The sequence below is a fragment of the Ambystoma mexicanum genome, chromosome 6p (assembly GCF_040938575.1).
Source record: "Ambystoma mexicanum isolate Mex_15411 chromosome 6p, UKY_AmexF1_1, whole genome shotgun sequence".
Classification (NCBI taxonomy): Eukaryota; Metazoa; Chordata; class Amphibia; order Caudata; family Ambystomatidae; genus Ambystoma; species Ambystoma mexicanum.
This window is the reverse complement of record NC_090935.1, coordinates 590,827,111-590,848,593: the sequence shown is the minus strand read 5'-3', so window position 1 is coordinate 590,848,593 and position 21,483 is coordinate 590,827,111. Positions and strand designations below refer to the sequence as shown.

The 21,483-nt window shown below is 45.9% G+C and overlaps 1 protein-coding gene across 1 annotated transcript in view; it reads right to left on the bottom strand.

Moving 5' to 3' along the window:
* AP3B1 (adaptor related protein complex 3 subunit beta 1) overlaps window positions 1-21,483 on the bottom strand; it is a 2,743,269-nt gene that overhangs the window by 1,169,808 nt on the left and 1,551,978 nt on the right. Inside the window, exon 20 of the mRNA XM_069627424.1 lies at window positions 9,438-9,591. Within this exon, the coding sequence (XP_069483525.1) occupies window positions 9,438-9,591 (154 nt within the window). The remainder of the gene's footprint in view (window positions 1-9,437; window positions 9,592-21,483) is intronic.

The following is a 21,483-nucleotide window of genomic DNA, read 5'->3' as shown; positions in this document are numbered from 1 at the left end:
TTTCATTGGAGTCATTCTTATACTTTTGGTTTCAAACAATTTTGCCAACATCAAGTTACAGACATTTACTGATATCCTGACACAGGCAGATCCTTAGTTTTGGTTTCTGGGTAGGGAAGTTCCTATTTAGAACAGGGCCAGAGAAGAATTTTCCCAACCCATTTCTATCTAATAAAAATGCCTTTAACCACAAATGCTACAACCTAGTGTCCGGGTCTCATTTCGGACCCCTCACAGTATACATCTTGGAGATGCACAGAATTATTCCTGGGGCTATCATCCTGAAATGTTCTTGGGGTAAGAAAAGATAGAAAGAAGAGAGGTCTTTTTTGGGACAGCAAAGAACCTAAAATACAAACTAGACCACTTCTCTGACAGAGGGGCATGCTCTATCGCTCTCATCTGCAGGAGCTTCTAAATCTTTTGCTGCAGAGGCTATGAACCCCGCTGGGAGAGGGGCGGAGGAGAAAATCGAAGACAATAAACCGTGCACACCACTGACAAAACCCAGGAATCTATTGTTATAGCTTTAGAGAGGGTTACATTGTGGCAGACTGCTCCCTAAAGGAGAGATATGGACCTTGATCCTCACATCACTTACACATTTTGCAGTCCTAGTGGTGAAGGGCGCAGGGGGGGGCTGGTAGATGAAGCTCATTGGGGAAGGAAGTGGCTGTTTTTTTGCGGGGTATACTAGAGATTCATTCTGCCCAGTTCCTTCGGTAGTGACAACTTCTGAACCCTGTGAAGGCATCATGAAGTAAGACACAAACAAAAGATTCAAGTTTCTAAATGAAAGGATTTATTTTCTTAAATGTCAGGATGGAGAAAGGGCTAACTTGCCCTATGCTAAGGTGAGATTTCCCTACTTTAAAAAACTAAGTATAGTCTGTGTCAGTCAATTAAACTTAAAAGTCTGCGTGTCCAAAACCTATACTTGCCCTCACAACTAAAGATAAACAATGTGTAGGGACTTCAGCAACAAAAGAAACAGGGTTCCAAATAAGGTTCCAAGCTTGTTCCAGCTCCTGGCTTGCTTTTCAGCGTCCCCTTCCCCAAGTTCAAAATAGCTTCAAACAGCCTCAGGGTCTCCTACCCCCAAGAGGTCAACACAGTTCACAAAGTCTTGGGGTTCCCTTCACAAAGAAATCAGCTCTTCCAGCTTCAAAACCTACAATGAGTTCAAATCTCTTGGCTTTCAAAAACAGTTCCAGTTTAATTTGGTAATCCTTCAGGCTTTTTAATCGTTCATTCAGATTGCTCTCTTTCTCATTCACTTCAGCAATCTGTTTTAAATATGCATTTTCTTTATCTTTATTTCCATGGCTCTTTCCAAACGGAGATCACTTGGTTTAGGCGCAGTTGTCAGACCAAACTGTCCAGCCGTTACAGGTCACGCAACCGATAACCCTTATCACTCTGTTATACTTCTGTATTCTTTGGGTTTTCTGGACAACAAAGGTTTCCCCTCTCTGCACCTGTGTCATGGGTTAATATTCATTTCTGATTCGCCTTGGAATTTTCTTGGCTTTGCCACTGCATATTTCCGCACAACTTACTCTGTGGTGTTCACCCTTTTTTCACCACCTTGCTTTCACAGTATTTGCAAGTGCTCATTACTTGATTTTCACTTTATCCATAAATGTTCATAACTTGCCTTTAAGTGCTCAACAGTTTTGCTTTGGTCATATATTCATCATAACTTTCCTTTATGTTTGTTATTTAATATTGCTGGCTTCACCTTTAAATGCATTAATAACAACTTGCAGCTTGCTCGGCATTCAAAACATTCCAATCTGAGTTCCATGACCAACTGTCAGAGGTTTTGTTCCTTTTTCTTTTTTTTTTTTAACCAAGGTTTATTTATTCTGCAGACTCATATCATGAACAAAGTTTCAGCTGATGCATAAATCATTATCTTACCTTTACAAACATGACATCTTTATATTCCCGTAATTAACTCTGCAAGGTCCACGGGTTTTAACTTTTCAAACAACCCCCCACCACCTCCCATCCTTCGCGCTCCCTCCCCACTACCCTCCCCATCCCCAACTCATTTGGCTCCCATCTTGCTTCTTAATGAAAGGAGTCTGGTGTTTCATTTCAAGTTCTTTACTCTTATTCCTTCTTTAGTAAGAGTCCGGATTTCTGAGTATCCTGGGTCTAAAATAGTGCGGTTCTTTGTCCTTTACCATTTCACAAAATGGTTCCCAGATTGACAATAATTTGAGATAAGTACCAGATTGTAATGCACAGATCTTCTCCATTGCCAGAACCCCACATATTTTAATCCACCACCACGCTATTATTGGACCTAGCTCAGTTTTCCACCCTTGGGCTAGGGTCAGTCTTGCAGCCGCGAGCAGATGTGTAATTAATCTAACTTTGTGTCCTTTTCTGCTGTCGCCCCCAGTAAGACGACTTTTGGATCTTCTGGGAGAGCAATTCCTGTCATTTCTTTAATATGCCCATGGACTTCCTTCCAAAATACCTGCGCCTTTGGACAGGCCCACCACATGTTGAAGAAGTCTCCCATCTCCCCACATTTCCTCCAGCAGAGCGGTGAGTATCTAGGGTTCATTTTATTCAGCCTGACGGGGGGCATATACCAGCGATAGACAATCTTATATGCCGAGTCTTTGATGACCGTACATCTAGAGCTTTTATGGGCTCTCTCCCATATCCTTACTTAATCTTCCACTGGGATGGTGGCCCCGATGTCTTTTTCCCCAACTAGTCTTATATTGCAATATGTATTGTGGGAGGGCCCTATCCAGTAGTTTATAAAGCCTAGAGATGCCCCTTTTTGTTTCACCCCCCTGTATGAATAATTCCATGCTTGATAGGGGTCTATTGGCCGCTCTTCTGATTGTTTGATGAGTGATCCAATGTCTTATTTGGGTATATCTGTATCTCTGGCCCTCTACCACATGAAATTTTTGCTTACACTCTTCGAAGGAGAGCGGTTCCCAGTCTCGAAAGATGTCCGACAGAACCAGAGATCCAGGTGCTGGCCAGCCCTCCCAAAACTTAGTTTGCCGACCCGGGGTAAACTCCGGATTGAAAGCCAAAGGGGAGTGTGGGCTCAGACCTCGAGGGATTTTCTTCCTTCTTAGCTCCTCGTCCCAACTGTTGAGCGCCACTTTAGTGGTTTCTAACAGTTTGCCTCCTACGCATCGATGATGCACTGGAAGGGTGTGTAAAACTTTTAGTGGAGTCCTAGTAGCTTCCTGTTCTATCTGTGTCCAACCCATGTGCGGATTTGGGTCCTCACAGTGCAGCATGGGTGCTATGTGTGCCGCCCGGACATATCTCTGGATATCCGGCAATCCCAAACCTCCGAGTAGTGGGGGGCGCGTCATGAGCTTACGTTGTACCCTGGGCATCTTACCTTTCCATACAAAGGCCGAAATGGCTGTTTGCAAGTCTTTCAAGACCCGCGGAGTGATGAGGGTAATTTTCACACCTGTTATTCGGGCAAACCAAGACAATTCCTGTTCGTCCCAGAACCGGAGGTCATCCTGCAGCTGCTTCCACAACGGCTTTATATTTGTTTCATATAGGTGATTAGCCTTTCGGGTTAAGCGGACCCCCAAATATTCCAGGGATCTTTTTCCCAGGATAATGGGAATGATTTCTCCACCTCTACCATATCTTCCTGGGGTTCAGTAATGTTCAGGGCTTTGGATTTCTCATAATTTGTGTGGAACCCGGATACCCCCACAAATTCCAATAGCTTTTGCATTATCTTTGGCAAGGTGTGTTAGAAATGAACAACATAAGATCATCTGCGTATAACGCAAGTTTATGTTGTATGTCACCACATTTAACCCCCCTCAATACAGCCATCTTGCCTAATTTGTGCTGCAAATGGTTCCATTGCCATGGCAAATATTAGTGGGGAAAGAGGGCAGCCCTGTCGAGTGCCTCTTTCTATCCTAATTTGCTCAGACGTTTGTCCAATGACCAATAAATTTGTCGAGGGAACCTGAAAATTGTAACGCTCACATGGTATCCACGGGGATGTCACTCAGCCTGTTCTGACCTCTTACGACTTCAAACCCTTCCCTGGAGGCTATTCGACCGGAGACTAGGCCTGAAACACAGGATTAGTAGAGTTTAACTCCCTATGGTCTCTGTGTGCTTGAATTCCTTCTTCCCCGGGGTCCAACCCTTCCCTTTGATCCACAGCTCACCTTGTTTTCTTGGATAGTGTGCTCTCCGTCCTGCTTTCAGCGCAGAGGCGTGTTGATTGATGCGGGCTCGTTGCTGTCTAGTTACTTCACTGGCAAGAGTCCGACAGGTAAGTATGAGTCTTTTGAACAGTTCTCCAACTTCGTTCCTTTCCTTCCTTAAATGATGGCCGGCGTCCGGGGATGGCGGCGTGCTGCTGAGATGAGTAGCGCTTAAGGTGAGTGAGAGCGCGATGCGCCCCTTTCGTATTTGCATTGAACTGAATTCTCTTTCTGTGTCTTTTAGGTGCTGCAACATTTTCAGCGTGGATGCCGGTTATGAGGAACAAATGCGGTTAGTAAGCGCGGTATGCAGCGCCTCTAGATGTTTCCACGCTAACCTGGAGTGTCTTTTCCCTCTTGCAGATGGATGAAAAGTTCTGGAGACAGAGTTCCCCCAGAGCGGCTGGGATTCAGGTAAGCGTTTGAAGCTCGTACAGTATTTCAAAATAAGCAAAGATTTGCAGAATGCTTACTAATGCCTTTTTTCTGTTCTTTTCCCTTTTCCTTAGGAAGCAGCGTGCCGGGATGGGAATGACACCGCCGAAGATGCCCGCAGAACAGAAGGAGCGATGAATGATGGGCAGAAGCGCCGCAAGGTAAGGCTGTTCCTAACGGTGTTCTTGCAGGAGCTGAGCTCAGAAGAAAGCTGCAGGCCTACTGGAGACCGATCTGAACACGGTGAGTGTCACGCTGCAAGTGCAGAAAACGCAAAGCATGTTTCTCAGCCTGGGTGTGGCTTAAATAGTCTCTGGGTATCCCAGGTGTCTCTGGGCTGAACCATACCCAAAGGACTAGACCGCACATGCAGTTCTGGGAACCGAAATATGTGGGGGCATCCATATTGTCCCCATCAATGCACGACAAGTCCAATCCCCAATTTTATCCTATGGTAGTGAGTGAGTCTGGTGCCACAAGCGCCAAGTCTGACTCCAAGTGGGTCTTTGGAGGGATGGAGAGGCCCTTGAGGGCCATGTAGGTGATCATGGCCTGGCTCCAGCCTGACATGTTGGAGGGCTGGGGACATGAGGGGCAGGAATCATGACAAAAATGTGCCATTACCATGGTAATAAACTGAGCCCCACATCCAAACTTCTCCAATACCAATCTCAGGTAGTTCCAGTCTAAACTGTCAAACGCTCTCCTGGCATCTAAAGCTGCCAGTGAGAAACGCTGGGCTGTTCGGGTGCCTAGCTCGATAATGTCTAATGCACGACGTACATTATCTTGGGGGCTTCTGCCCATTATAAAAACAGTCCGATACGGATGTATAATTCGTGGGAGGACCTTCCCTAGTCTAGTTGCTACAATTTTGGCATAAAGCTTAGCATCCGAGTTCAGTAATGCTATGGGGCGATAATTGGGGCATTCGAGTGGGTCCTTCCCTGGTTTCGAGATTAGTAAGATTAAGGATCTACCCATATCTGGGGTGACTGTACCTTTTACCCTAATTAGATTAAATAATTTTACCAGTGGGGCCAGAAGTTGTGCACAGAACGTCTTATAGAATCCTCCTCTTAGCCCATCTGGGCTTGGTTTTTTTATTCGAATGGAATGTAGTGTCGAGATCGCATCACTAATCTCCTGTGCCGTTATCTCAGCCCCCAGTAACTGATTTTCTTCTACTGTGATTTGGGGGAGAGCCATCTTGGCCATATATTGTTCCTGAGCCTGAGGAATACGTTCTTCTCGTTTTAATAGCCTTTGATGGTAGTTTGTCATTATCTGAATTTTTCCCCTTTTCCCCCCGAACACAGTTCTCCCCGTTAACTCCTCAATTGTGGTATATAGTTACGGGACTTTTGTTTTTGGAGCTTTGCCGCTAAGAATTGATTTGCTTTTCCCCCCATGGACGTAATAGGACTGTCTGGTACGTAGGAGGGACTGCGCCACTCGATCTTCTGTATGGGCCTCTAGTTGTGCTCTAATTTTTTTAAGCGCTCTCAGCGATTTTTGTGATTGTTTATGTTTATGTTGGGTTTATGCTTCTCGGAGTTGATTTTCTAGCCTTTGTGTTATTATTGCCCGTTCCCTCTTATATAGTGCTGCCTGTGATATGAATTTCAATCTAATGATCGCCTTTCCCACATCCCATACCGTTCCAAAATCTGTCTCCTCCGTGTCATTCTCCCAAAAATAATCGAGGATCGACTCCTCAATATGGGCTCTAAGGGCAATGTCTTTCAAAATGAGTTCATTTAGGGACCAGCGCTTTGTCTTCTGCGTTTTACCCTCCCCCATATCCATGTGGATTATTACTGGCGCATTATTCTACACATACTGTACTCCTATCTGAACTTTCGTTATTTGCGGGATCAGCCTGGAAGACACCAGGATCATATCGATCCTAGAATATCTCCGATGCACTGCTGAGAAGGGGGTGTACCCTGAAGGGAGTACCCTGTCCTTTTCGTGGAAGAATCTCCAGGTCTCAATCACATCTAATTCTCGGAAAAATGTAACTAATGCCTGCCTATTCTTCTCATCTGCCAAAGTTGGTGGTAGAGTTTTATCTAACAAGGGGTCCATCACACAGTTGAAATCCCCTCCAATTATTGTTTGTCCTTCACACCAACCACCAAACTTTTCCAGCAACCCCTGGATGTATTTATCCTGATTGTCATTAGGCAGATATAATGCTATGATTGTATATTTCCATTCCTTGATCTGCCCCTTGACCACAATAAACCTGCCTTCCGGGTCTGCAAGCATGTGATCTTTCCAGAACCCCAATTCCCTGGTCAATAGAATCGCCACTCCCTTTGATTTCTTTCCCGCTGAAGCAAAAAATTGTTGTGAGAACAGTCTATGGGACATCCTCCTTTGGTCTGTCAAAAGGAGATGTCTCCCCTGCAGGATCGCCACCAATACCCTCAGCTGTTCCAACCTTCCTAGGATAGCACGACGCTTCGCTGGAGAATTTAATCCCTGCACATTGAGGGATAAGACTACCATTTCATTCATTGATCCTGCCCTATAAACTCTGTCGCACATGCGCATCTTTCGTATCCCCTGGATCTTCACTTTTGTTTGCAAGAACACCTGTATAAATAGTCCTGTATCGCAATCGGAGCCAAAATGAGTTTTTATCGCTTCTAACATTCCCCACTCCCCACAGCCCCTCCCTTATCCCCTCTCCTCCCTCCCTTACCCTACCCCCCGTTGTTTGGTTAGAATCCCACCAGCCTGTTCCTGATTCTAGATCAGGTTTGCGGGCCTTCCTCGTTCCAAACATTCTTCTTTGCCTGGACTCAGACTCGTCCAGCATAGAGATCCAAGACTGTCCCTCCGTCGCTCCTCATCCTCGCTTGTGAATATAGTTTACGCTGCATTACTATCGCTTATCCTCACACAGTTCCAAAAGATACGAGTTCATCTGCCGTCAGGTTCATCAGATCCAGTGCATCAGACTGCGTTCGGACAAGAAACCACCAGGGTGCCACCCCCTCGGGCCCTTCTTGCCGACTTCTCAACCAACCATACCCATTGGTTATTTAAGGTTTTCCAGGGGGACTGTTGCAAGGCCATTGCTGGCTGCTCCATATTCTCTTCCATTTGCAATATTGACCTTCCCTCCTCGCATGTGGTGATTCGATGGGTTCTTCCTTCCCATGCAATGATAAGGCCAAAGGGATACCCTCAGTGATATCTTGTGTGTCTGGCCGTCAGTTCTTTCGTCACCGGTCTCATCAGTCTTCTCTTATGCAGGGTCGAGAGGGCCAGATCTTGATAGAGTTGTACCCTACAGCCATTGATTGTAAGCTCAGTTTGTATTCTGGCATTTTGTCAGGATTTCTTCTTTCTGGGCATAGGCGGTACAGGCGACTAGTACATCTCTAGGCCTCTGTCCCAGTTCATTTCTTCGCGGGCCAATTCGGTGTATTCTGTCAAAGCGGATCTCTTCCGGAGGAATATCTTTCATGAGGGGGGGCAGGGGCCGAGTGCCACAGGCCACCACCAGTTCACCCCTGCCCCCAACAGTACGAGTCTTGCATGTCCAGTATGGGCCCTTGGTTTGGCGACGCCGCCCCCAGCTTTCAGCAAAGGGGGGCCCTCAGGTTCCATGAGCCCCTCATCACCGCTCCAGGCGCACCGGCCCTGCGTCCACCCCAAGGGCCACTCCCACCCCCGGGAAGCTCCGTACCTTGCTCACGGCGCTTCTCTGGATCCGGAGGCAAGCGGGCACAGAAGGAGCCGTCCACCCCCTCTCTCCAGGGCCTCCCAGCGCCGCTGCTCGCCCCCAACCTTCCGCACGTCGGGCCGCTCTCCTCGCGGCCGCGCTCACAGTTGCCGGTCCTGTAACTCAGGCAGGGGGGGTAAAAGGGGGAGCGCCGCCAGCGAGCTGCCAGCCGGGCCGCCTCCAGTCAAAACGCCACACCGCACAAGTCAGACGCGGGCTGATGCGATATTACGCAGCCTAGACCGTGGCCGTCGGGTCGCCAGGACACCACTCACAGTTCAATGGCCCCTCGTAGCTCCACAGGCGCTGGCCAGTTCATTTATGCGCTCCGATCTCCCATAGAGAGGCCAGGAACCTCTGCGGCTATTTTTAAACTTTAGAATGCATTTTTCCCGGATGGAGAGTACGTCTCTCCTACACGGCGGCCATCTTGGATCCCCGTTTATTTTCTTTTTTCACAGAGCACACAGATATTGCAGTGGCGAAGAGGGCCCAAACACAGAGTGAGGTACGGCTGCTGAGATAGACCTGCGACACCACATGCACACAAAGGAACCCGTTTTTACCCGGCGTATACAGGGACAAGGACTGTGGGTGTAGTTAAAAAGAATCAAGAAGAGGTACCGCAGCGAAGAGGCAAGCTAAAGAAGAAAAAGAAAACTGTGTTGGGTGCCTGATGTGGAAAAAGGGACTGAGGTTCTGAAGTGTGTGGGAAGCAGAGTGTAGGGTGTGGCCATGCTACGCTTGTGTAGTCTGCAAGTGTGCTGAAAGTGTGTGAAAACTGTTAAAGGGGAATCGTGTGATGTTGCCTTCAGGCTCCAGTACCGTCCCACTCTGCAGGAACCCCAATAAGTATGGAGGAAAGAGGAAAGGACGTAGAGGTATAATTCTAAAACAAACTAAATGAAAGAATGAAAACAATGTACATTAAATGTTGCATGCATATGTCTTTTCATATAAAATCTTCAATATGAATACTAACTGCGAATAATACATATGCGGAGAATAGACAGCATAAACCTTACCTTGTTAACTGTGGATTTCTTTCTGTTGTCAGAGCCACTTTCCTCAGATTCATATTCTGATGAACTTTCCTCTGATGAAGTACTCTCTGAATCTGAAGACGACTTGTTATTTGTTTTGTGTGCCAATGATGTATCCTTTCCATCATCTGTATCACTATAAAAAAATATAAACTGCTATTGTCTTCAATCAAATAAAAACAAAAAGGTTATTGGCATTTAAAAAAATCTAATAAGCCGATACAGGCAGCAGTAATGCACCGAAATAAACACACTTGCAAATCATAGCACAGCACAAACAGCAGGTAGAACGATTGTGCAAGTTGCCGAAAAAACCTACATGTGACACAAAAAAACAACCCTAACAGGAGAAAATCCTTTGTGACAAGTCACAGTGAAGAGACCCTATACAGTACCACAAACAAGGCAAAAAGACACGCATCTCTATTAAGAAAAACAAAAGAAAAACACCACGCTTGTCAATGGAACCCTGGACACTAAACAAGCAAAGTAATCAACATATTCCTTATCAAGGTGGTCTCAGGTAGCATAGAAGAGGGTTCTCTCTATGAAGTTTTCAAATAAATTAGCCATTGTTTTCAAAAGCACACCGTGACAAACATATTCAAATATTGCAATAGGAATCTCATCAAGATTCCTTTCTTAAGAATATGAAAAATTGCTAATCACAGTGTGCTGCCAAATATACCTAGCTTGGGCTGAAATATCCCAGGGTGCTCCAATTAATATACACATGCTGCTCAATATACCAGGTTGGTGCTTGTAATGAGAACAATGGTGTTCATTTTGACAAGTGCTACCTTTAACAGAGCTGCACGGAATAATTGTATTTCCAGATTTTGTATACAATAGCCTCCATTAACCCAGGACACTCATTTGTAAAAAATGTAATCCTGTAGGTTTGCTAATCAATAGAAATGGTATTGCCTGTTATTAGCCACTGTCCTTGGGACGAGTAGCAACTAATTCAACAAATCCTGAAGAGTAGCCAAGTCAAATCTGGATTCATTCCTATATTCCACATCAGTCACGTAGTGTCAGAAAAATGTATGAACCAACGGCCAGGGATCTGGCTGGTTACCATCAGCTGGAAGAAATCCTATAAACAGCATGTAAGTGTCATGCATCGGGGATATGGATCTAGTCATAGTGGAACTAATAAAACTGAGTACCAAGAATCCGCCTTTATGTGCTGTATCAGGTCATTATGGTCCTCTACAATATCCCCGATCACGTTCTTTACTGTTTCCGCATCAGTTTTTTTTCACGGGTAGAACCTGAATGTCAGAACGCTGGCAGTTACCTTGGAAACACTGGTGTCCTCTCCACGTGCGTGGTCACTGGGGGCGTACTGAACGGATCATGTGACTATGATAATTAAAGCCACATTCTACCTGGCCGCGGAGCTTCTGATCTGCTTCACGTTAGCTACTCTTGTTTTCTCTTGCATTTGAGAATATTTGTTATTGACCGCTGCCTCGTCCCTGGATTGTTTTGGGAATTTCCTTGCCCGACACCTGTTACTGTGATCACTATGTGCTTCGACCCCTATTTACGCTTCACAGACTCCGCTGGTTTGCTGATTTCACTCTTCTTTGCTTTTCCCTGTTGCCGACTCGGATTTGAAGTTTTGACAAGATTTTGCCTGCGTTTGTTTCTAGTTCTGCCTGCAAGTTACCAACCTCGTTTTGTGTATTGGATTCCACCTTTGTCTTCCATACGGATGAAAGACTGCCTGCCTGGAACTTTTTAGGCGTCCTCGTGCAGTCGTGTTCAGTGGTCAACTGGGACTAGAGACTTGCCACTCAGGAATAGGCGCCCTCGTTTCGTCAGGTTAGCTTACCTGTATCCCATTGGAACTGTGTGGACATATCTACTCTCCTGGACATTTTGCTGACACCGGAGCTCCTGTTTTTTCACCACAGCATTACATCCTGGGTTGCTGGTAAGACTCCTTTGGGTATTCTAATTTCTTTGATTAGATACTTAGTGTTAATACTCTGATATCTATAGTGTCATATATCTGAACCCTTAATCTCCAAGGCCAGAAGTATTGCATTGTATGGTTAGCATTCCAAAACAGGCCCATACAGGTCAGTTAATGGATATTTGTTCCTTCATTGCATTCTGCTTACAATGCTACACTGACAACTATTCTGTGTTTTATTACAGTCGTGGTCTGCTCCTACTGGTCTTACCATTGAGGGTCCTCATCTGGCATTCCAATCTGCTTCGGTGTGCATCTGGTATCCATCTTTTCTTTCAGTGAGGTTTAAACACAGCCCAAAGAGGTGCATTATATAGAAGAATGTGTCAACTACACTACAGGGTCATGGAACCACAGTGACGAATTCTGAGAGTAAGGAGCCACCTTGTCTCGTGTTGGAAGCTCATGACACAGTTTGCTGCACAGAACTGTTAGAAAGGAAATGGTCTGCTTTTAAATTGCAAAAATGAACTTGGCACTGCAAAAGCCTACACATTGTTATCCACTCTGGAGTTGTTAAAATAGTTTGCAAAAGGATCCACTGCTCTAGATGAATACAGGAAAGAACACTGGGGGATTAATCTTCTGTTCCTACCCCTTTTGCTCAGCAAATATTTCAGTTCTAGCAGAAACGAATCTGGGACAAATTCCATAAGGGAATGGCCCATACAGTGCCTGACCGGTCGATCAGGAAACCTCTGTGGTGGCTGCAGAAAAGGCCTTTGACCCAGTTAAGTGGCCATTCTTGTTTATGGTTGTGAGGGCTACGGTGGCAGGAGAAGGGTTTATTTCATTGGTATCACTGTTATATGCTTCACCTGTGGCATGAATCCGTGCTGACAGTGTGATGCTGGAAATGCATCGGAGGGAAAGGGCCTCCGTATCCTTGTCCTTTACTGCCTTTTTATCGTGTGTTCTGTCGTGTTTTCCGCGCAGGAGTTCATGTGGGACTCCTGGCGGTGCACCACTCTCTCTTTTGGTTTGGTGAACAGACCCATGGGATACCCTTACGGCACCCATGGGTGGGGGGTACAACCCTGTGCCCCTAGTGTATGTTTTTGGGCACCTGTGCGTGGCCCGCAGAGCAGGGTATGGGCTGGTGGCAGCTCCATGCTGAATTTGACAGGTGCTCTGAGTATCCTCCATTTTGGGATGCCCAGGCCCTGCCATTGGAATCAGTTGATTCCTGATGGAAAACAAGATGCCCCTGTGGACTCTTGCTTTCTATTGCCCGTTACCTTGTTTTCCCAAAGTCCTGGGAAGCCCTGACTCTGTCCCTTCCCCCTGACTGGCTGATGGGTGGAAGTTACATATATGGTGTTGTTGTGAAGTCCAGCACAGACTGGCTGGAGCCTTCCCAGTGACTGTACGTTGTGGGTACGCCCTGTGGGTGGGACCTGGGTGAATGGAGTGTGTGACCAATATGCACTTCTTGTTGTGGCTGTCTGGTTTCTGGTATGAGAGACAAAGACTGAGACAGCCCTGCCCGAAACTGGCCTGAATGCAGTGTGTAGTGTTGAATGGCTGGGTACTTGTCCCAATCCACATTCCTTGTTGTGAGCGTCTGAGAGGGAGGATGATGGCCTGAATGCACTGTGTGCCTGATTGGCTGGCTGACTGCATGAATGCCCTTCTGTATGATTGGCTGCTACGTGTGACCCAGCAGTGTGGATGAGAGACAGGATAGTATATCTGGGGACCTCTCACCATTGGAAATTGTTCAGTAGCTGTGTCTACACTTGAAAAGTAACTGGAACTGCTGATCCTCGACGCCCAGCTGGAAGAAGACTTGCTGTTGCATTTGCTTCGACCTGATCTGAAAGCTGCCGAATTCGTCCAAGACTGATCCGAGAGAGGACCTGGTAAGGCGCCCTCTTCCCGTGCTCCGAGGGACCATCGAGCACCGCTAACCTTCGCCGAAGCTCCCTGGAAGTCAGACCCTTGAAAGGCTGCCGACCCGAGACGGGACTGCCAAGGAGAACGAAGCAAAGCACCCGGACTTCGCCGTTGTCGAAGTCTATTGCTGTCGACCAGGGTTCGCAGGTTTGTGTAACCGCTGGAGGCCCGTCGAAGTTGTGTTGCCCAGCCGTGGGGACCACTTGACGCAGTGCCGCCAACGACCGGAGCCGTCCGCTCCTCTGCCTAAGAACATTTGAATCAAAGGACTCCCTTGTCCGCAACGTCGACTGCTTTGTCCCGCCGGAGAAAGTCGAGGACGACCAACGCGCCTAGGAGAATCTGCCGGTGGGTTTCCTGCCACCTGAAGGCCACAAAGACTTCGATGACTCGACGCTCTTGTTGGGCTACAGTTCTACTGAGACTCTTTGCGGTCCTGACCAATCCATCGGCGAGGTGCTGCGCACACCTCATCCTCGCAGGACGTCGCTGACAAGCACCGCCTGGTTCGACATCGTGGTCTCGCCACCCATGAACTTCTCATCGCTGCTGTCGACAAGTTCACCATCTTCGACGCCTCTCGACGATCCGTGGCTCCTGCTTCAAAGGGAGTCACTCAAGAAGGATCCTTCGACGCGCCTTCGAAGAACTCTACTCCACCAGGTACATTGGGGGGGTAAAACATAGGAGGAAATAAGACTATTGAACAATATATGGACTGGGCTTGTGCTATATATCTTTATTTTACAAGTTGCCCAGGTTGGGGGGGATCTCCACACAGAACTGTGTCTATTGGTAGGGGCCAGTATTCTGCCCATTGTTTCAACCCTCTTGCTTTCTCTATGGCTGGTTTCCTCATTATTGATCTGTGTGACATTTTAACCATACAGTGGATGCACTTCAATGAGATTTGATAACATCGGTGGTACCACTTTAGAATTGTATATATTTATATTTGTTGATTTCCGAGTACAAAGTGCGTTATTGTGATCGTGTACATCCCTTTGAATATTAATTATATAAAGACTGTTTTCAGTAATACAGTGTGTGGACATTCCTTTGTGGGGGTTTGGGGACAACACTGTACTTCAGAACCAGCCCGCATCACCTCCTGAGAAGCTAGGCCTTGATTGCTCGTCCATTGCTACCGCTTGAGAAACTTGGCTGGGGTCCTCTGTGCCTCTCCTCTACTGGGCGAGTGTCGGAAGCGGCTGTTCTCTCTTTCTGGCAGTGCGGCTTGACACTATTGCGTGTACTGCGTGCATAGACACATTACTAGGGCCTTTCCTCTAAGTGTTCGGAGCACGGAGCGCAGCGGACCCTCGGAGCAGATCTACGGTGGAACAGACCCAGCCAGACCAGTCAGATCCAGGTCCAGATCTACGGTGCAGTGCCCACACCCACGCCCACGCCGTGAGCGCGACGTAATCAGGTACCGACTCGGATCGAGTTGTCTTTTGTCATCTTGACCCCTGACTCCCGACTCCCGCTTCCTGCATTCCGGCTCGCCTTTGGTGGTGACACGCGAAAGGCGCAAAGCGGAGCGGTGGAGCGGCGGAGCCTGGGACACCTGGGGTCCTTGCCAGGAAGCTGGAGCCTTAGAGTTTTTGAGTTTTTGCTTTCAGCTTGCAAAATAAGCTGAATCTTTTTTTTTTCTTTAAAAATTAGAAGAAAAAAAAAAAAAAGCTATTCACAAGTATTCACAAGTGAGCGAGCCCGCTGCCTGCCTGCCTAGCTGGTTTTTGATTGATTCAGCACACTGCACTGCTGAATCAATTCATAGGTGGCATATGGGTGGCTCACAAGACACTGCCCTGTCCGGCACACAGTTTGATACAACTACTCAAAGGCAGTTTGTGGGGGGGAACGGAGGGGTTGAATTGTGGACCCCTTGATTCATCCCTGATTCACCCCTGAATCATCCTCTAAATTTTCAATCTGTTGACTGACTTACAAACCCAAACTGACTGAGATCCATATAAACAAACTTGAGTGCCCCATGCTCCACGAGCTTTAATCAAATCCATCTCGGTAGAAGTCTGAGGAGATACTCACTGATATTTTAGCTTCTACATACGCCCACTCCTCATAAAAATATATGGAGGATGATTTGGATTCCGCCACTGCCATGGTAGATCCCTCTCCTGAGGATAACCTTATTGAGTTTGGGGTGGGTAGAGGGAGGATTACATCTAACTTCACTGCCGACACAGGGTCTGAGGTTGAGGCTAAGGCTGAAGGCAGTGGGTTGCTCACCTCCCAACGCCCACACCGACAGCTGACAAGTGGTGTTCAGTCTGGAACACACCTGACCCCCATGGTGGTAATAAGTAAGAAAATACCGAACCACAAAAACATCCTCCAAAAGGAAGGAAGTACACACGCAAAAGAAACATCAGAGGTAGTAATGGATCTACCAATTGATATTCATCTGACAGTGACTGTACTTGAGGATCAGAGTAACGCTGGGCACGACTCAACAGCGGACAACACTGAACACATCACGGGGGATCCTGAAATACCAGCAAACCTCATAACTAGCAAAAGCAACCCTACACCTCTCCAGGCTGAAGGAGCAACAGGAAATCGCATAGCAGGAGAGGCAGCTACACTACGTCAAGATACCCAGGAAGCCCACAAGGGAATGACACTAACTTCCCCATTTACATTTGGTAAAAACAAGAAACACCAATCACAAAGCTATTTGGCCCAAGAAGCCCTGGGAACTGCCTGGAGACCTCGGGGAATTACGCCTATTTTGTTGAAAGGGAAGCAGCGTTTTCAATATTACAGGAAAGACGACATACAAAGATGGGACTGCGGCCTTGCTAAAAGCACTTTTAACCCCAAGGATATTGGCTCAACGCCCGTAGAAAGATGTGACAAGGGCAGAGAATCTCTGCCCAGTATGGACCTCGGGGCTATAAGTACTCCACCAGAAACAATCCCTCTAGCAGATTCAATAGCGCAGGGGGCTGCCGCTTGGGATAAAGAACCAGATTCAAGGGCTCAGTGTGTCACTGGACAGCCTGGTGGCCCGTTGGCACCGGCTCCCAAGTTGAAGGAACAAATGCCCTTGGTTCCTAGCGCAAAACAAAGCGCCACAGAAGGGGCAAATATGGCCACTATTCATCGGCCAATAATTCGTTCACCATTAATAAAGTCAGTCCCCACAAGCAAACGACAAAGGACCAATCTGGTCAGAGAAACACCTCATTCTGACGAGGACCTATTGATGGACTTAATAGCTTCTCAGGTCGAGCAAAGTAAAGATGGTTTGGACAGCAAAAGTGCAATCGACCCTAAATTAATAACAGCCTCTACTTTAACGATGGCACCTTTTATGAAGCTGATTGAAACTCAAAATGACCAGTTAAGAGATCAGACTACACTGATCGCAATGTTACACAGTAAAATGATTTTTGTAGAAGGATTCATTACAGCCATCCAAATGAAAATGGACAAAAATGAGGAACAAACCACTAACATCTTGAAGAGTATCCTGGAGCCCGTTATTCGAGACAAAGCGAGAAGAAGATCTGAAAGATTCCTCCCACTTAGACAATTACAAGATCAACTAGGAGGAGAGTCTCTAGTCATAGAAGGCACTACTAAGAACTGGCCTTGGGAAGGAGAAACTGAAACTCATAATAAACTAGGCAAAACTTACGCAACAGTATCAACATTTACAGACCCAATGCCTGTAACTACAGTTATTGAAAAAACTGAGGCGAAAAGAACAATCCAAAGCTCAACTCAACCAAATCAACTCAGGCTTGATGAGACTGAAAACATTGTGCCGGTACCCCCGGCGGAAAAACCAACAAACGGTCCTCACTTGCCCCAGAAGATTTTTAAGATCTTCGAAAAACTGAGCGAGGGAAACAAAGTGTTAGCTAAAAAGACAGACTCCCCACAGTCGAAGGGACTAGCTTTCCGGAAAATAATTGAGCAAGAAAAAAAAGCACTGACAAAAAAGACATCGGCCAAGAAGCAGCAAGTAATAACACACTGATGCGATGAAAATTGGGATCGGTAATGCCTACTAAGAAGGGGACAAAATCAAATGTAAGTACCATTATTAGAAACATCCAAAGACCCAAATCTACAGAGACGTTTGTTAGAGGGCCAGAGGCACTCACCGCAGAAGAAAGCGCAACAGAGATCTTAGATGTGGATGATCAAAAAACCTCAACACATCTGGCTAAGACTCAAGGGGAGTACGTTAACAGCAAGGAAGACTTATTAAATCTGTATCTATTCGGACGACTCAGAATCAATAAGCTCAAACGGGGCAGATGCTCAGTCAGAGAACAGAGAATTAGATCCTGAGTCCTCTGAAGATGAGGTCGGAGAACAAGCTGAGGAACTGGAAGAGAAATTGAAGGAAAGTACTAAACATGGGTCCCCTACGAAAAAGACCCTAAAAGTCAGATTCTCAAAAGACTGTAGAATCATTGAAACAGTTAATCTAAGAGGTCAAAAACCTATAAGTGCCTGTGGCGAGTCAAATGAGAACCGAGTCAAATTGACAATAGAAGACTCAGACTCAGAGCTTCTAGCAATAGAAGAGTACCAAACCTGGAATTACAATAGATATGGTAACCGGGATAAGAACATGGCACCTCATAGATCTACTACAAGATCGGTTAGACAAGAAAAAGACAGTATTAGAATAACTAGGGTGGTTGACACTTGCGTCAGCACGTCCCCCCCGTGCTCAAGGTTGGTTGAGAATTGCGACAATAGGCCTCCCTCTTGTTTTCTGTTGGAGAGGGTCTTAAACATCAAAGATAACTTGACCCTCAATAGAGCTAACATCATGAGACTTATAGGGTCAATAGAGGAATTCAAGAAGATACAATCGAGGGATAGCTCGCTAATTGAATTCCCAGAAGAAAAGCACTTAGACAGAGTTCTGATTTATACATCGGACAGCAGAACTAAAGACATCTTTACCAAAGAAGGCCATAGACTCCTCACCATGGGCTTCTGGTTAAAAGAAAGAGAAACATCGTCTCCTATAACAACTCGTAACAACGACAAGGATCCCTATCACTCAATTAAACCGGCCTATGTGGAGTCGATAAGCCAGAGAAGTAGGGAGGTTTGTTTCAAAGAACCTCCAAGTAGAAAGCAAGTAACAGGAGACACTCACCCCTTACGTTGTGTAAGACCAGAAGATCAAGGAAGTGAATCGGCATTGTTCAAACAGCCTTGAATGACATGCCTGGGTAGTTCAAGAAACGACTGGAGCTGGTTAGCGGGCACATTGGCCAGGAAGTCATAATGCCAAAAGCCCTTAGAAATTGTCCTCTTTCAGACCTTGATCATCTGCTCCTGGAACACCCAGGGGATTCACGTACCTGTTTGGGGAAGGGGACCTCATATTTGAGAAATACGACATATTGTGCCTCCAGGATACTTGGCTGAATGATGAACCCTCTCTGGAGGGATACGAAGTATACTTGAATCCAGCCGTTAAGGGGAACCTCGGGCGACCCATGGCAGGATTGATCATAGCATGTAAAAGAACAAATGGCTGGACAAAACTTTGGGCCCAGAATCCTACGCCACTGACTCAGTTTGTGATGCTAATAAAAGGTTACGGTCAACATACTTGCCATCTTTTGATATGTAACATCTATTGGAGCCCTGCATCACCACTTGCAGCCAACCTCCTAAACACTGTCACGAATTACATTGATGAAGCAAGATCCACTTACAACGTTATTGATGTCCTGGTATGTGGGGACTTGAACATGGAATGTTTTGATTGCAGGAATGAATTGAAAACTAACCCACCAAAAAATGCTAACCTGAAGATACTAAGGGGCATAAGCTTGAGAGGAGAATTGCAAAAAAGAAACAAATTTGATGAACGGCAATACAAGGGGTGACATTCCGCCGAAAGCAACATGGAAAAGAGGTGCCCACACTAAGATCTTAGATTACATCTTAGCTTCAGATAACCAGCCCAGATGAGTGATTTAAATGTGATAACATGCAACAATAGTGATCACAACCTAGTGGAGATGGTAGGAAGCCGTGTCGAAGATAAGGTTGGGAAGCCTCTACACTTACACAATACTCCCAACATAGAGGTCACACCAGGCCTTAACTGGCTAAGAATATCTCCCAAAGACATCAGTAAATTAACTATGTCCCTGTTTAATGGCAAAATTCGAGATGCTTCTGGCAATATTATACACCCAATTCATTATCCAGCAGCCCTGAAAATTTTTCAGGTCAAAGCTAGAAATGGCTTAAAAAGTGTTTTCATAAGGAAACACGTATTTAACAGGGATGCATATGAAAAGAAAAAGCTAATTAAAAAGCTGGCCAGACAAGTTAAAAAGGGTACACTCCCTGATGCAAAAGAAAAACTGAGAAAAGAAGAACAATCGCTTAAAAACTGGTTGAAAAAACATCAACACCAACTACTGCAGGCAGATGGGGAGAGAATGCTGGGCCTAATGGCCAACAAGAATGCGGTTGAGATTTGGAAGTTGCTGAACTCTACAACGGCTCCACAAGACTCGCTTCTTGAAAACTCAATCCCATCGTTAACTTGGGAAAAACACTTTGCAGGCCTGTTTTCTAACAAGCCGGGGGAAGGACATGAGAAGGTTACACTATCTAACCAACCCTGGACTTTTGAATTTGACAGGGAGGAGATACTTATCCTAATAAAAAATGCAAGCGCTTCAAAAGCGGCGGGCCCTGACGGTTTACCAAACGCAATCTTGAAGCAACACCCTGAACACTGGGCCGATTTCATGCCGTCTCTGTTTCAGGAAATTAAACAAACAAAGAAAATACCAGCTTCATGAACCAAGTCAATTGTGGTCTCAATTTATAAAAAGGGCGACAGGTCTGACCCCGCGAACTACAGACCAATCGCCCTCTTGGATGTTGTAGGAAAGCTGTTCTCTGCAATACTCCTGAAACATCTGAACACGTGGTCCAAACAAGCAAACCACCAAGATCGATGGCAATCTGGCTTCAAAAAAGGGACGGGAACTGCCTTAAATCTTTTCCTGATAAACTTATTCAAATGCAGGGCAAAAGTAACTAAGCAAAATAAGATCTGCATTGCCTCTATAGACTTGGCCCATGCTTTTGACTCAATAAACAGGAAAACTCTATGGGGAAAACTCTCAAAATGGGGCTGCCCGATCGACCTGAGGGAAGCAATGGAACTCCTGCATTCTGCAACAACACTAAGAATACGTTTGGACAGAGCAGGAACACTTTCTAGCGAAATTGGAACATCAGCAGGGATAAAACAGGGATGCAGACTAGCACCGGCTATATTCAATCTCTACATATCTGACATTGAGGAGGCGTTTGAAGATGTGAGGTGCTTCTGCCCAAGGATTGCAGTCATCCCAGTGGGAAGATTACTTTATGCAGACGATCTCCTTATGGATCAGACAGAAGTAGGACTGCAAAAAAAGCTAAATGCTTTGTCTAAATACGTGTGAGACAACTCTTTAACCATCAAGCCCAAAAAATCCAAAATTATGGTTATAGGAGAAGCAAATAGAACCCATAGGATGAAAAGAAGATGGACTCTCCAAGGGGTTAAAATACCCAAGGTTAAATCAATGAAGTACTTGGGGCTAACTGTGAATACCAGCATGGTAGACTCACACGGGGCAGCAGCTGTGAAGTCTAGATCCAAGAACCGAGCTACTCAGGCTAGAATAATCAACCGCAAGTATGGAAAATTCACTCTACTTCCCATTATTAACTTTTACAAATCAAAAGTGATCCCGATCTTGACGTACGGCTCTGAAACGCAACTACAACTTGCAGGCTCTCTATGGAAGCAGGTTGAGGGAATATTTTGGCGACAAGTTTTGAACATACCAAGATCCCTACCGGTAGAAGTGATCAGGAGAGAAATGGGAATGGTATCGTTGTATACTATTATGGTTTGGAAATCACTGTTGATGTTGAGGAAATGCTTACAACCACCAGGCAAAGGAGGGTATGAAGTACTACAAAAAGCTATTTCCTTAAACAGTGAGAAATCTCTAACTGAATGGAGACTTACTTGTGTGGAGATATTGAATAGTCTTGCACTGAATGAAGAGACTATTGAAAAATCCTGACCATGTTAAGAAGAAACTCTATGAC